General features: G+C 40.0%; 1 protein-coding gene across 1 annotated transcript in view; it reads left to right on the forward strand.

Annotated features, from left to right (window-relative positions):
* LOC149316521 (ferric reductase 1-like) overlaps positions 1-15204 on the forward strand; it is a 57616-nt gene that overhangs the window by 21693 nt on the left and 20719 nt on the right. Inside the window, exons 3-5 of the mRNA XM_089518720.1 lie at positions 10318-10513; positions 12161-12297; positions 14850-14941. Of these exons, the coding sequence (XP_089374846.1) occupies positions 10318-10513; positions 12161-12297; positions 14850-14941 (425 nt within the window). The remainder of the gene's footprint in view (positions 1-10317; positions 10514-12160; positions 12298-14849; positions 14942-15204) is intronic.

A 15204-nucleotide genomic window follows, 5' to 3' on the forward strand; every position in this document is an offset into this window, starting at 1 on the left:
TTGAAAGGAGGACTTTCTAAGCTTGGCTGTGCCACATGCTGTTTGTCTTCTGATGTGTAAAAAAATGGCACATGCACCATGCTTGCTGGGACCAACTAATCCCACCCACCAAACCCTCTTCTCAATCCCTATTCCACACTGAAGCCACTTTGGAGTGCCAGTCACACACAGGATTATTTGGACTTTTTGGGGAAGTCTTGGATAAAAGGTGTTTTTAAAATTCAGAGTACAGTGCTACCTCGGGTTACGAAATTAATTCGTTCCGCGGCGCCGTTCGTAACCCGAAAAATTTCGCAACCCGAAAAGGCGCTGGAAAGCCGCTAGCCGCGCTTCACATTTGAATTTCGCGCCGAAATAAATTTCGTAACCCGAAAAAATCTTCGTAACCCGGAACAGTTTTTTCCAATCTAACTTTTTCGTAACCCGGAAATTTCGTAACGCGATCAATTCGTATCCCGGGGTACCACTGTATTGCCCTCTGAACAACATTCCTAGTAAATAGCCTGCACATCATCCAGAATGTTGTGTGAATTGATTGCAGAAGCAAGCATGGGTTTGGGTGTTTTTTTTTGGGGGGGGGGGGTTTGGCAATGTAGACAAGTCCTGACTCACAACAGGAATTGTTGTTGTTTGAATCCAAGTTGTTTTTTGGCTTATGGTGACCCTAAGGCAAACTATCATAAGGTTTTCTTGGCAAGTGTTTTCAGAAGGGGTTTGCCATTGCCATCCTCTGAGGCTGAGAGAGTGTGACTTGCTCAATAGGTTTTTATGCTTGAGCAGCGAATTGAACCCTGATCTCTGAGCTGAGATCCAACACTCAAACCACTGCATCACACTGGCTCTCTTAATAGAGGAGAATATAATAAGTAATGAAACTTCTCATCATTACGTTAGTAAGGCCTTTAATAGTGATTTAACTTCAAAGGCATTTAATTAAAATTTACATGATAGTTTCAGAAACACATTTTCCACCCTCCAACATGAATACAATTGAATTAGATTTTTTAGTGAATTAATTATTAAGCCCTGAATCCATTTTCTACTAATTATTCTATTTCTCGTTCCTTCACTTGTTAAGTGTGTTACTTTGGAATAACACAAGAACATTGAGTCGCTTTAAAAAACTGTAAGTAGAATAATAACTAACTAGTTGGGGCTTGATATTGTAATGATATTTTAAAAAATAATCTCCCAAACTCTTGTTTAAACTATCTTGCCCTAATTATTTTTTACAATTTGAAGTCTAGTTTGTATTCAACTGTAACACTACCTCGGTGTAATTATTTACCTGAAGCCATATTGGTCAGTGATATCTTTAGTATGCCAAGAGAAAATGCTGAATCATATGGTTAAACTCGTGATGATGTATTGATATTTTTTCATCTGAATGATTTTTGTGTGTGTGTCAATAATGCTACATAATCATATCTCATAGTTTAATTATTTCAGCAGCCTTGCTGATGCTTATCTATGAAGCAAAGTCATATTTCAAAGTTTATCTGAGGATACACTGGCAGCATTCCAATACACTGTTAGATGTGCTTAAGCCCATTGAAGGAAGACTTTGTAGAACTCTGGCTATTGGTGAAGTGTAAAATTCCATTACAGTTATAATGTAAGCTACCTTTCAAAACTAGTGTTGAAAGTGTGAACATTTTAATACTGTTGGTTACCCAAATTGCAAGAGTCCCGGGAGAGCACCCACAGCCAATATTTAATAGGGGGATTTCATTAGCTCAGTTAAAGCAGCCGAGAGGACTTGGGCAACTCAAAGCTGGGATCAAGCCTGTATATATCAGTTCCAAGAAACAGACCGCCAGAGTGCAAGTCCAAAATAGTTTTATCTGCAAATCAAAGGGAAATCACCATTCAGACAGAGACACTCACTCACACACTCAGCCAAGAACTAATGATATAAAGGTGGTAACAGATAGTGACTGAAGGGATTGCAGAGAGTGTGAAGTGTCATTTCACTGTGAAGTGAAATGGCTCACCAGCTGCCTGTGGATCATGGAGTGGCCAGCAGTGCTGAGAAATCAAGCAAGATACTGACAGAGAGTCTGTCTGACTCAAGAAAGACTAAATTTGGGGCACCTGACCTGGCATATTTATAGGGCAAAACATATCCCAGGGCCAATTTTGGGATTAGAGTGAAGTTTCCAGGAGAGAATGTTCAGGGACAGGATGGGAAGGGAGCACGATGGGGACAGCAGCCCCAATCGCGTGAAAGAAATACAATGCAGTAAAGGCAACAATAAAAGTGCTATTTTAATTTTTCCCCATAATTGCAGCAAGAAAGGGGCTGGTGTGATAAAGCCTAGAGTCCAGAGTACTTTTGCCATTTGAACTCAATTTGCAGCAACTGAAGTAAAGTATAAAATTGGATTTTATATGCTTTGCTATGTTTTTAACTTGTGATTTGTTATGTTCTATTTCTATTGTTCTTATGCTTGTTGTAACCCGCCTCGATCCAAAACAGGGAGAGGCGGGATACAAATAAATAATTTATTTTATTATTTTATTATTTTATAAAGGTTGGAGGACAACAGAGAAATGGTTCTTTCAAAAGTAGCTGAAAAAGTGGGTGAAGAGACGATTCTGCATTTTGTCCTTTGCATCAGTTATCCAAACATCTTGTGCTAGTTAGTACTGCTTGGCTTGGCAAAAAGGACATGTGAAAAGGATCTCAGGGTTGCAGCTAGAAGAGTAGAGCGTGACTCAGCTGTCAGATGCAGCTTTGATAGATTGTATTAAGAGTGCCATATAACTGTTTCTTCCAGTAATCAGTGTACTTTATTCTGCACTAGTCATATGTAATCTGCTGCGCCTGTTGCTAGACTTCTAGAAAGATGCAAACTGTAGATAAACTGGATTATTTGTGTATGCAGCCTTCAGCAGAGGAAGAAAGTGCATATTTACAAGAAATGTAATGCTGCACATTGGCCTGCAGAGGGATCAGAACAGTTTTTACTTTCGAGGCATTGAAGAGCTGAAGTTTCATAAATCAGGACACCACTTAGGCACTTCTGATGCAGCAGACCGGGATCCTTCTCTCCACTTCGTAGTCATTTAAGTAGGAAAGCAACCTCTTGGGTAGAATACCTGGGCTTTTCCTCACTCCTCAAAGTGGCCAGGACAGCTCACAAGGCAATTGCAATGAAGACCCTACAGAAACAAGCTGCCTGATGAACAACAGTGTTCAAGTATATCCAAATTTTTCGTCCTTCCTTTTGGAAAGGCTTCTGTCTACTTTAAGAATTGAAGACCTGAGAGAGATTCATCAAGTGACTTTTTTCTTGACCCTACATCTCCTTTTTGAAATAAGGACACTCCCTTGAATGCTCAGTCTGTCTTCTTGTTAAAGGTAAAGTGATCTCAACGTGGGGTAATAGATGGAGAAGGGATGGGGATATGGCCCCAGTTTTACTGACTTACCTACCTACCTATGCAATGCAGGCATCTGGTGTTTGCAGTTTTGAATCTGATTGTCACTCTTACTTGATTTGCTCCATAAGACTTAGGCTGGATGCTCAGGAGCAGAGCTTGAAAAAGTAACTGTTTTGGACTATAAGTCCTAGAGTCCCTTTTGGGAAGGTTGGCCAGATGTCCTAATTGCAAAGGATGACAAGGTGCCGTAAAATGTAAGAAATGCAAGAAAAATGTTGGACATTTCCAAATAGAAGCTAAAAACATTAATATAAATGTAAATTCGTGCTTCTCAGTCGTGCTCCAAATGGAGGACATTTTGGAATTCCTCCTGGACAGAAGGCTAAAATGTAAGACATGTCTGAGAAATGGAGAATGTCTGATCACCCTGTGTTGGGGGATTCTGGAAGCTGAAATCCTCAAAGTAACTTTTCGTACCTTTGCTCAAGTGTGAAAGTATGTAGGGGTCTTCACCTTAAAAAATTGTTTCTTTATTGTGGAGGAAATGTTATTTGGGGGGGAAATGTTTTTTTCTTTGTTTACTATGCAGAATTGAAGGTGTAAATGCATCAGCCTTGGATCATGTCTGTGCATCATTTTTATTTTTACAGTCATTTTTAAAAATGAATTTATACTATTATAAGTTATAGATGTTTTACAATGGTAGCTAGCATATTTTGTTTTGTTTTTACTTTTGTATCATCAGGGGTTGTGTGTTTGTGTGTTGTAGTTTGTTTTAATCTTGTCAGCTAACTGCCTTGAATCCCCTAAATAAATAAAATGTGCTTGATTTTTGTATGGAAAAATTCCATCTTAGAGGAGATACAAACCATCCTTCACAAACACCCTTTTTGTGCAGCACTTGCGGAGAAAATGTGACTCGAGCACATGATATCTTCCTGTGTAACACATGGATTATGTTATTCAACCGTAGTTTTTAACATTTCAATTGTATGTGTTCTACACTTCTGCTGTATTTGAATAGCAGTAAGATTGAAAACTAGTCTCTTGTTAGAAAGAAAAAGAAAGGTGCATGAGGATGGCAATGGCAAACCCCCTCTGAAGAAATGTGCCAAGAAAAGACCCATGATAGGTTTGCTTTAGGGTCGCCATAAATTAGGAATGACTTGAAGGCACACGACAACAACAACAACATGTGTCTTGCTGGATGTGGGAAACATTTGACCCCCCTGGCTGTTTTGGCTTTCATCCCACATGAGTGACACCAGACATAGCCAATGGTAATGAACTATGGGATTTGTGATGCAGTGACATCACTGCTCTGTGCATGTTCAGGCAACTGCTGGAATGCCAACTGCCTGGCATAAGCAGAGTAATGTTTCTGTGTGTGTTTCTGATGCCTGTTGGCATGCAGGGTCTCGACTGCCTGCTTCTCTGCCTATTACAGTGGGCCCTTGTATTCTGCTGGAGTTTGGTTCCAGCTCCCCCTGTGGATAACAAAATCTGTGGATGCTCAAGTCCCATTAAATATAATGCAAAAGGAAATTGGTGCCTCTAATATAAAATGGAAAATCAAGGTTTGCTATTTGGAATTTATATTTCTTTGAATATATTCAAGCCATGAATGTTTGAATCCGTGGATAAAAAAATCTGTGTATAAGGAGGGCCAACTGTACTTAGTAAGGGGTCTTTTTCCTACCTTCACTTTCTAGCACTCATTGAGAGGAGACAACTAGGCATGACTGACAGACAACCAGACTAAAACACCTGCAAGAATTAATGCTTCCATTATGCCAGTTCAAGAGGGTGGGAAAAGTTAAAGGGGAATAGAGGAGACCACGATACTGGTTGTGCTGTTTCTGCCTAATGATAGGTCCAGCCCCAAAATACAAAATAAATATATTTTATATATGTAACTGGCCATACCAGAAGAACACAAAATCACTGATAAACACTGATGTATTATATTTTTAACTTACCTTTCTCCAAGGTCCTTACAGCAGTGTATATGAGGCTATTTCCATTCCACATAGGTTGAAATGTGATGGTGGCTTTTCATCAGGGCTACGCAGTTGGGATTTGTACTCAGATCTCGAGACCATACTGCATGTACTGTTTAAATCTGGAATGTTGGCTACAATGGCTTCTTGGTATCTGCTAGGGCTTGGTTGCAGCCCCCTGCCCCAGATACCAAAATCCATGGGTGCTCAAGTCATATTATATAGAATGGTGTAGTATGGCATCCCTTGTATAAAATGGTGAACAATTGAAAGGTTTGCTTTTTGGAATTAAAAAATACATGTTTTCAAGCAGTGATTAGTTGAATCTACGGATGCAGAACCAATGGATGCAGAGACTCAACTATAAAACAAATCAATATACATTAAGGTCAGAAATCCAATGTGAAGGAAAGGCCAATAATATTTGGGAGAGGAAGTGTTTATTGCTATATTAAGGAGCAGAAGTGTCATGGAACAGCTTTTCTCCAATAGATGTGTTGTAGTCAAGACAAGTCAAATTGTAATGCCATCGGCATCACCAGGTACTAAATGATCACATTGTTTGGGGATAATGGGAGTTGTAGCCCTATATATTGCATATGGGGAGAGGGAGCCTTTCTCAACTCAAATTTGTAGGATGTTGTGATATCTGCAGTCCATTGGCTGTCTGTCTTTGCTTTTATATGTATGAAAATTCTGAGTTGTGGCTAGCAAACTGGTCACGTTGCACATTTGAAACCATTGTATCCTTTCAGATTATTTTGCCTGAGCTTTGTATTTCTCAAAAAGAAGGAAAGTCAGTAGAAAACAAAGCAGATTCTCACAGATGTAGTAAAAAAAAAGCTTTCCCAAGCTGTACTACTGTCACCTATCAATGAATTTTTATTGCCATAATAATGACCCTGTGGACTGCACAAACACGAGCAATGTTTATTTCAGAATGTCTGGGTGAATTAAGTTTTTATTTAACTGTTTACTTGTTATGCAGCAAAAATGTCAGCACAAACACTATAACTATCTGAATATGCAAGAAATCATTTTGGAGTTTTCCTAGAAGACTACTGGTATTATTTTCTCAAAATAAATAGTACAGTAAAAGGTGCTTGTCTGAAAGAAACATTGGCCAGCAGTCTTTTACACCAGGGATAGACAGTTGTGGCTCTTCTCCAGTATTGTTGGGGGATCTCACCCCAAAACTTTGAGGGTGTCCCTTTCCTACCTATGGTTGGACTGTATCCCTGACTATTGGCTATGCTGACTAGGAATAATGGGACCTACAGGCCAAAAAGATATGGAGGGCCACTGTTGTCTGTCCCTACTGGACATCTTAACTGTGAGTAAACCTTACCAAATTCTGATTAGGCATGTATAAGATTATTTATTTATTTATTTATTTATTTATGGTATTTATACCCCGCTCTTCAACCCTAAACTGTTTGTTTTTATTGTACTTTTAAAAAAACACGTAATTGATCATTTGAACTATTGAACATACACTTAACCAATAAGGTATCTCTTTCTAGTATAGCTTCTCACTTTAATAGAAACCCATGAATGAAATGCCAATCGTGCCCTGCCGCAGGTGTAGAAAGCTATTCCTGCAGCAGTAGCGCAATTGGCATCATGTGGCCTCACTGTCTCCTCCTCCTCACTTTCCCTCCTTTCCCTCCCTTTAAATTTTTTCCAACTTTTTTTCAAACTACGGTATTTCATAGCCCTGGATCCCCAAAGTTTTAAGAGTGGATTAGGGCTGTGGGGCTCTGAAATAACATGAAAAAAGTTGAATTAAAAAAACAAACAAACGCAAAAGGCATGCTGGGCAAGGCGTAAGAGAAATAGGGAGGGGTTAAGGGAAAGGAAAGGAATGTGATGCTGGCAGCAGCCCTGTCACACTAAACGCAGAAGTTCGGTGGTGGCTGCTCCTATGCTGGTATTGTACAGGTTGCAGGACTATAGCGCAAAAGGTGTGATAAAGCCCTAGGTACATGCCTCTCATTGGAAACAATAGATTAATTGTCTTATATTAAAATGAGTAAAATATTTATTTGTTCTCTTAAAATTCTTCTGTACAACCTTTCAATTAAAAATTCTCCTTGATGGATATCGTATTTATTGTCAGCAGTGCAAATTTGTGTACAAGATGAACGATCTATTTATATGTTTTCCTGTATTTTATGTGGGAAGGAAATAATTTTCTTTCACTTTATTGTGTATTTCATAACTATACAATACATAAGGAAATATTTCATAAGTACAAGTAATACAGCAGGGGTTGGGAAAACTCTTTTAGCCATAGGTTTTTGCAACCATTTCTGCTAAATCGCAGTGTGGTAAAGGTCTCAAGAGATCACACTCCACCATTAGACAGGGCCAAAGGCAAAGTGGGTGGGTTCTACAGATGTGAATTTTACCTATTTTAGCCACATGATAAATGGCTGGAAGTGGTTTGTGCTTTCTCTTCCTGCCACCTCATCCTGCCTTGTGTCAAATTTTGGTTTCCTCCTAGGTTTTCATCTATTCATATGTCATGGAAATAGTTCTTGGTAACATTTAGCTTCAAGAAGAACTTACACAAGTAATTTTCAAAGGGGAGGCTGTACTAAATATCTGTTCCAGGATGGCTGGAATTTTTTTGACAATTTTATATATAGTTTAAGACATTTAATTTAATTTAGTTTACCTTGGGGGTTGTTCTCACTAGGTGAAACCCCGCGTTCTGAATCGAATCCAAGGAGTGGAGTTCCTATTAGGATCCGATTTAAACCTAGAACGGTTCTAGAGCATCCCGCAATCGTCCCCACTACAAATCGAATTGTAGAGCGGAATAAAATTTTGAATCGAGTTTTCCTCATTTAACGCGTGTTAAAAAAACACTAGGGTCTGACCTACGTTTTTCCATTGATTCGATTTAGGAACCGGAGCATTTAAATAGGAACGACAGCCTTTGAAATTGCGTTAGAAGAATGGGAGGAGCGGAGTGCGATGGGGCTGTCCTTGGGGGAGTTGCCCTTTCTGTCCCCATCCGTCTGGCTGTCGCCATTTTTGCTTCCCTCACCCCTTTGTCCGCTGTGGTCTTTCAATAAGAGATAAGGATTATTTTTATTTTTTATTTTAATGGTTTACAGGCGCTTAATCTCTTCAGCGCTTTAAGCGCCTGAAGTCCCGGCTGCTCAAGGCTTCCCCCGGTGGATTGCAACCTCCCCCTCTGTGTGGGGAGAGCCCATTTCTAACGGAGGAGAGGCAGGGAAGGGATGGCTCCTCGCGAGGAGACATCTGATCTCGCCCAGGCAGGGAAGGGCTCTAATCAATTGGGGGGGGGGGGGGGATAGAGCCTTTCTCTCTCCCTTTCTCAAATGGAATCTGCCTTCTCCTCCAACCCTGGAAAGAGAATCTTTGGGAAGAGTACTCCCTCCCTGCTTTTCCAGCAGCCTCCTTCATTGATCTCTGGGCTCTCTGAAGGGATTCTCCCTGGCTGTCTTTTGGGAGACATGAAGAGGGGATGCTGTCATGCAAAACCTATCCCATAGTTCCTCTGGAAAGAGCTTGGGTTTCCTAAATTCGCTTTCCTAAATTCGCTAAATTCACAAACAGTCAATGAAATGGAAACGATGCCAAAAGATAAATCGCTTCCAAATATTCCGGATTAACGTTACGTCATTCTGACGTACTATTGATTGACAGCTCCAAATAAGGTATGGAGGAGAAGAATCGCTTTATTTAAACACCGATTTCATGCCAAGTAGGAACGCTTGCAGGTAAAAACTTCGATTTAAATAACCAGATGGGAGCGATGAACAAAGTGATTCGGATAGCGGGATAAGAACAGTGTTATTTTGAATCGATTTTATTAAAAACGTTGTATTTTAAATCGTTTCAAATCTTAAGTGGGAACAACCCCTTGGAGGATTTATATCCTGCCTTTCTCCCACAATGGGATTCAAGATCTGTTGATTTGCCACTCCAGATGTTTTTAACTGCTGTTCACATAATTCCTGAGCATGGTGGACCATACTTGTTGGGAATGATGGAAATTGTAGTCCAAAACAGAGAGTAAACATTTTCTTACTCCTGACATAACTTGCAGGATTCCCTGGTAGGCATATGGTGTTTTTTTTTACATTGGTTCACTCCTGTTGCCTTGCATTGCTAGAAGATCATCCTGACCTGCCTAATTAAAAAGTAATGACCTTCCACATTAAAAAGTGTGGCAAAACAAATTTAATTCCATTTTCTTTTGCCTGTAAGGTTTTGACCAAATTTCTTGCAAGCAAGTTTGCACACACTGCTGTATTCTGAGTTTGACTCGGGCCCTTATCACACGAGCAAAATTTGAAGTTACCCCAGGGTCATTGTGAAGGCAATGCAGGGGCAATCATAGGGTTTCAATCAGGAGCCATCTTAAACACAATCGGGGGCCATTCCAGGGTTAAGGAAATCCTCTTTTCCCCCAAATTTACCTTACCCTGGAATGACCTCAGAATTGACATTGTGTGATAAACAAACTTGAAACTTTACCTAACCCTGGAATGACCCCCGATTGTGTTTAGGATGGCTCCTGATTGCATTTGGCATCGTGTGATAAACAAACTTGAAACTTTACCTAACCTTGGAATGACCCTGGAATGACCCCCCGATTGTGTTTAAGATGGCTCCTGATTGTGTTTGGCATCGTGTGATAAACAAACTTGAAACCCCATGATTGCCCCTGCATTGCCTTCACATTGACCCTGGGATAACTTCAAATTTTGCTCATGTGATAAGGGCATTAGTTTGTGTTCTTTAAGGGGAGGAAAATGTGTGCTCTTGCTCTCTGCAGCTGCATTTGTGCCAAATATTAAACAGATTACACAATTTATAAAGATTACCCCCTCTTCCCCCTGCTTGTGCAGTGATCTGCTACCTGATTTACAGATGCTTTGTTTCTTCACAGATGGAAGCATTGCTCAGGTTCTTTCTTTTCTGGAAGGTATTTTCTTCAACATCTTTTGGCTACCCAAGTGGCAAAATCAGTGTGGCTTGTAATTCTATGTTACCCAGTCATGAAAATGCCATTTCACAGACCTCTCTACCACCGTATGCCATTTCCATCTCCAACACATCATTCACCCCAGGAGATGAGATCATAGGTAAATACAGAACATTCAGTATTATATCTGATTGGGATATAACACTCCCCTGTTATATTGTATTTTTTTTAAATTAACAACTTTGTTTTAGAAAGTTTTTTTCTTTCATCCAACTATTAAAAGACTTGAGATGACTACCTGCCCAGTAGCCTGGATCTGGATGGCTGTGTTTGTGTATGTATTTGAGCACATGTGCACACTTGTTATTTCCCCCCTCTTTTCTGGATGCAGTCTCTCACATATTATATGCTTTTCTGTTCAAAAACTCCTGACTGACAAAAATAGATGTTGGGTGCAGAACCGGAAAAGCTGGGTGTGCAAGTGTAATACTACAGTAGGAGGTCTGCTGGATTGCAGCCAGGAACTTTAATGAATAATGGTCTCTGCCGCCAACAAGATCAAACACAGTGGGAGTAAGAAAGACAGAAAGATTCTTTGTCTAGTGGAAAACATTCTTATTTCAACCTTGTTACAGTCTACTGTGGGAAGAAAGGAAACACGTATGGCTTCTTCTTTTTGAACGCAGGAATTTGCAGAACTAATTGCTGAAACCAAACCCATATCTATAGTAAACGTTTCCTTCTTGGAAGGGAAAAGATTTATAGCCTTCTCCAATGTGTCACTATCTGAGGCGCTGGATTGCAATTCTCATCATCCTCAGTCACCATGGGCAAATTGCTGTGCTGGTTGGGGCTAATGGGAGTTGTAATCCAAGACATCTGGAGGACATTGTGTGGTAGAAGGCTAATCTACATGTAATCCTCTAGCTCCTTTGGGCTGTATTATTTTCATATTTGTATGAGTTCAACAAATTAAGATAAAGCACACCAGACATATTCGAGCCATATTTTAGGGGGGGAAATTAAGATGAGAGGATGTTTTGGGGCTCCAGATCTTGGACTCAAATAAGCATTATACCCACTGCACAGATTTAGGGAAGGATTCTCAGTCATGAACAAATCTGGACTACAGATTGGACTACAGCTGCCAGAATCTCCCCCCTAGCAAACCTCTGGTCAGAGATGATGAAAGCTGCAGAACAACCACCTCCAAACGGCAATAAACTCCCATTCCTCTGGTTTTTTGTGTGTATGTATCTGGGGGAGAATTACAATTATTTTTAAAACTATTGTAAATCTTTTAAAGACATCTCCTCTGTGCAAGTACTAATTTATATAATTACGGGCCCAAACAGACAGGCCAAAATAAGGCTGTTTTGGGTCACTTTGGAGGTATGCTATTTAAATGATACACACATCTTAAGAGGCCAGAAGCTGCTCCAAAGCTGCATTCTAGTCCAGTCCTTAGGACTGGAGCGTGGCTTTGGTGCAGCTTCCAGTCTCTTAGGATGCATGAATCATTTAAACAGCATACCTCCAAAGTGATCAGAAGCAGCTTTATTTTGGCCTGTCTGTTCGGGACCTACGTTAGCATTCCAGGCAAGCTCAAACATTTTAAAAATCCCATAGCTTTCAAAGACAGAAAGAATCATGTGGTGACTATTGTCTAAACTTTGTTAAATTATGCACTGCTTATTAGAGTAGCTGCCATAACAGCTACAGCTTTTAACTTCGGTCCTTTTTCCTGCCGTTAATGCCAATTACAGTAAGAAATTCCAACACATACTTATATTTCTTCCCTCCTCAGTATCTCTAACTGGAGTCAATGGTTCCAGCTTTAAAGGGTTTCTACTCCAGGCTCAAACACCTGGAGGAGAGGCTGCTGTTGGAAGCTTTCAAATCCTAAATCCTAACACACAAGGGCTTATATGCAACAATATTCAGGTATGTGTGGCTTGTATAACTGAAGTTTTCAAAATCTAAATCCTTGCACACAAGGATTTGCGTGCAACAAGATTCAGGTATGTGTGACTCAAGCTTTCAGATCCTAAATCCTAACACACAAGCGTATATGAAACAATATTCAGGTATGTGTGACTTGTGTAATTCAAACTGTGTAATTCTGTTGTAACCTGTTATGCATTGCAAAAAAAAAAAAGGCAACTATTTTTTGCATTCCTAGCAAAGGTGAAATGGTTGAGTGGCTAGTGCCTTACTAAACTTAGGAATAATCTTTTACAAGTAATAATATTGCCTATAAAGTGTACAATTGGGGGGGGGGGTTGTTGTTGTTGTTTTGCAAATTACTAGCATATGTCATTACTGTTTTTCATGTAATAAGGAATTGCTTTTTCTTATTGTTGGGGGCTAAAATGCATTAGGAAACATTTGGCAGGAGTCCTCCCCTCAGTTTATTTAGGTCATCTCCTTACTTCTTATTCTTTTGAGATATATTTTTTCTTTAAAAAATTAGCAAAAAAGGCAGCTGAAATGTGAATAACTGAATGAGTTACTAAACTAATGTATATATACACCCTGAACACATGCTATAACATTAGTGGCAAAAAGTTACTGAGGTGGTAGTCTCATAATAAGTTACGTAGGCCTGTTACAGACTGCCAAAATGAAGCTGCTTCGGGTCTCTTTGTAGGTATGCTGTTTAAATGATGCATGCACCCTAAGAATCCAGAAGCTGCACCAAAGCTGCATTCCAGTGCTTAGGAATGGAGTGTGGCTTTGGCACAACCTCTGGACTCTTAGGACCCATGCATCATTTAAATAGCATACCTACAAAGAGACCCGAAGCAGCTTTATTTTGGCAGTCTGTAACAGGCCGTAATTAATTTCTTTTTAAAAAGTAACTTTCCAAGCTCTGATGCCCCATTCTGGAGTGGGAGCAGCATGTTTCCTCTTGAAGACTGGGTGATTTTAGTACTTGCTACAATAGGGCTAAATTTTGTAGTGATAAATAATGTTGAACTTTCATCATGATAGTTCTAGTTCCCATGCTTCCAAGAAGTGTCAAAAGAACAGGCAGCTATGTTAATCTATATCAACAAGGTACTTCCAGCAGTGTTAACAAGGAGTCTGAGTTTTTTGTAATGATAATGAATCTGAACTGCTTATTAAAGATCAAGCCATCTTCCCCAGTCCAAATACTTTGCATTTCAACAGTAGTAGTTCATAAAAAGAGTTTGTCTATAAAGTGAGTCATCAGAATCATCGTCATTCTTGCTAATCAAAATGTCCCAGCACTTCAACACCATGAATTCTGGCTCTGCTGTACCACCAGCTGTTGCAAATATCCCATTCCTAGGCAAACTGATTGAGACCACAGTGTTTGACCCAGCACTGACTGTTTCTACATGAAGTGGATTATCTAGACTAATTTCAGTCTGGTTTGAGCCCTAGATATGACACTTGTAACCTTGTTGCTCTGACTAATGATTGGCAGAAAAATGTGGGGAAAGGCTGCCATGTTGCTGATTTTCTTCACCTTTTCAGCAGCCTTTGATACTGTTGACCACAGTATCTTCCAAGCACCACTCAGTGGGTTGGAAATAGAAGGCTGTGGCATTTCTACTCTGACCTATCAGCAGTGTGCAGTATTGGGAAACTTCTCATTGCCATCTCTACCAGTGTGTACCATTGGGAAGCTTCAGCTTGGTTATGGCAGTTATGCTTTGTGATTGTCAAAGCATCATCTTATCTCTCATGGTGATTAATATCTATACAGAGGCATCACTAGGGCTGTGTGGCTACACCAGATGATACCCTAAAGGAGGGGTGACACCACTGCTGCCCAAACATCTACTTTTGGGCAGAAATGGGCTGTGGTGTTCACCTGTGTCCTTTTAAAACACTAAATAGATGGGGTGAGCGGGGTGAGGCTCAGTGGGAAGAGAATGAAAGGCTCCAGATATTTTTTAAAAATAAAATTTACATTTTAAACATTTTTTTAAAATAAAAAATATATTCTTTTTATTCCAGAATTGGACATAGTATTCAGGGGAGAGATCAGACCAAAGCAGAATAGAATGGCACTGATATTTTCCTTGATGTGGACATTGTACTCCTTTTGATACATTTTCCATAGGAATTGCAACTTACCCACCTTCTCTTGTATTTATCCAAGCAGTCAGGCTGTTCCATTTCCTTGGCACCCATTGCAGAACACTCTCACACAATGCAGGTGTTGCCTAAAAATCCACTATTCTGCACTTTTCTGGTAACAGGATTGATAGGACCATTGTTCTCACCCAGTGAAAGTAGCTGAATATCAGACCGGATTTTAACCACACATCAGCACAAAGAATGAAGTAAAGTGGCCGTCCTAGCCACCCAGATAATTAAGAGACCCGTGGTGACAGAGCTTACACTGGATTAATCTGACTATTTGCATTGGCCCAGTCTGACAAGGCAACACTGGTAATGTTGTGTTTTTAGATACCTGTAAGAGTGTTACTTTTTTATGTATCATTTTTTTAAAATTGTAGAATTCTGCAGTGAGTCACACAAACCGGGATGACAAGCAAAATGTAACAGCAGTTTGGATTGCACCTCCTGGCGTGGGACAAGTTGTGTTCAGGTATGGACTTCTGTTATGTATGTGTTCATGACACTACAATCCAGGGCTCTGCATGACACAACAAGCCATGGTTAAGCTGCTCAATGGTTCCTACTTGTAGCAGGAGTGGCTAAACAAACCACATTGGAAAGCAAGCCTCCATAGTAGGTTTATCCCATTGTCTGGAAGCAGGCAGTTCCCTGTCTCTAGTTTGTTCTGTCCCAACCAACTAGTGAAAAAGAGTGGTGTTTATTTATAGTCTCTTTCTCTGATTTCTTGGGAGG

This window comes from Sceloporus occidentalis, unplaced genomic scaffold (genome assembly GCF_023333645.1).
Source record: "Sceloporus occidentalis isolate IW3139 unplaced genomic scaffold, rSceOcc1.0.p SCAF_3, whole genome shotgun sequence".
Lineage (NCBI taxonomy): Eukaryota > Metazoa > Chordata > Lepidosauria > Squamata > Phrynosomatidae > Sceloporus > Sceloporus occidentalis.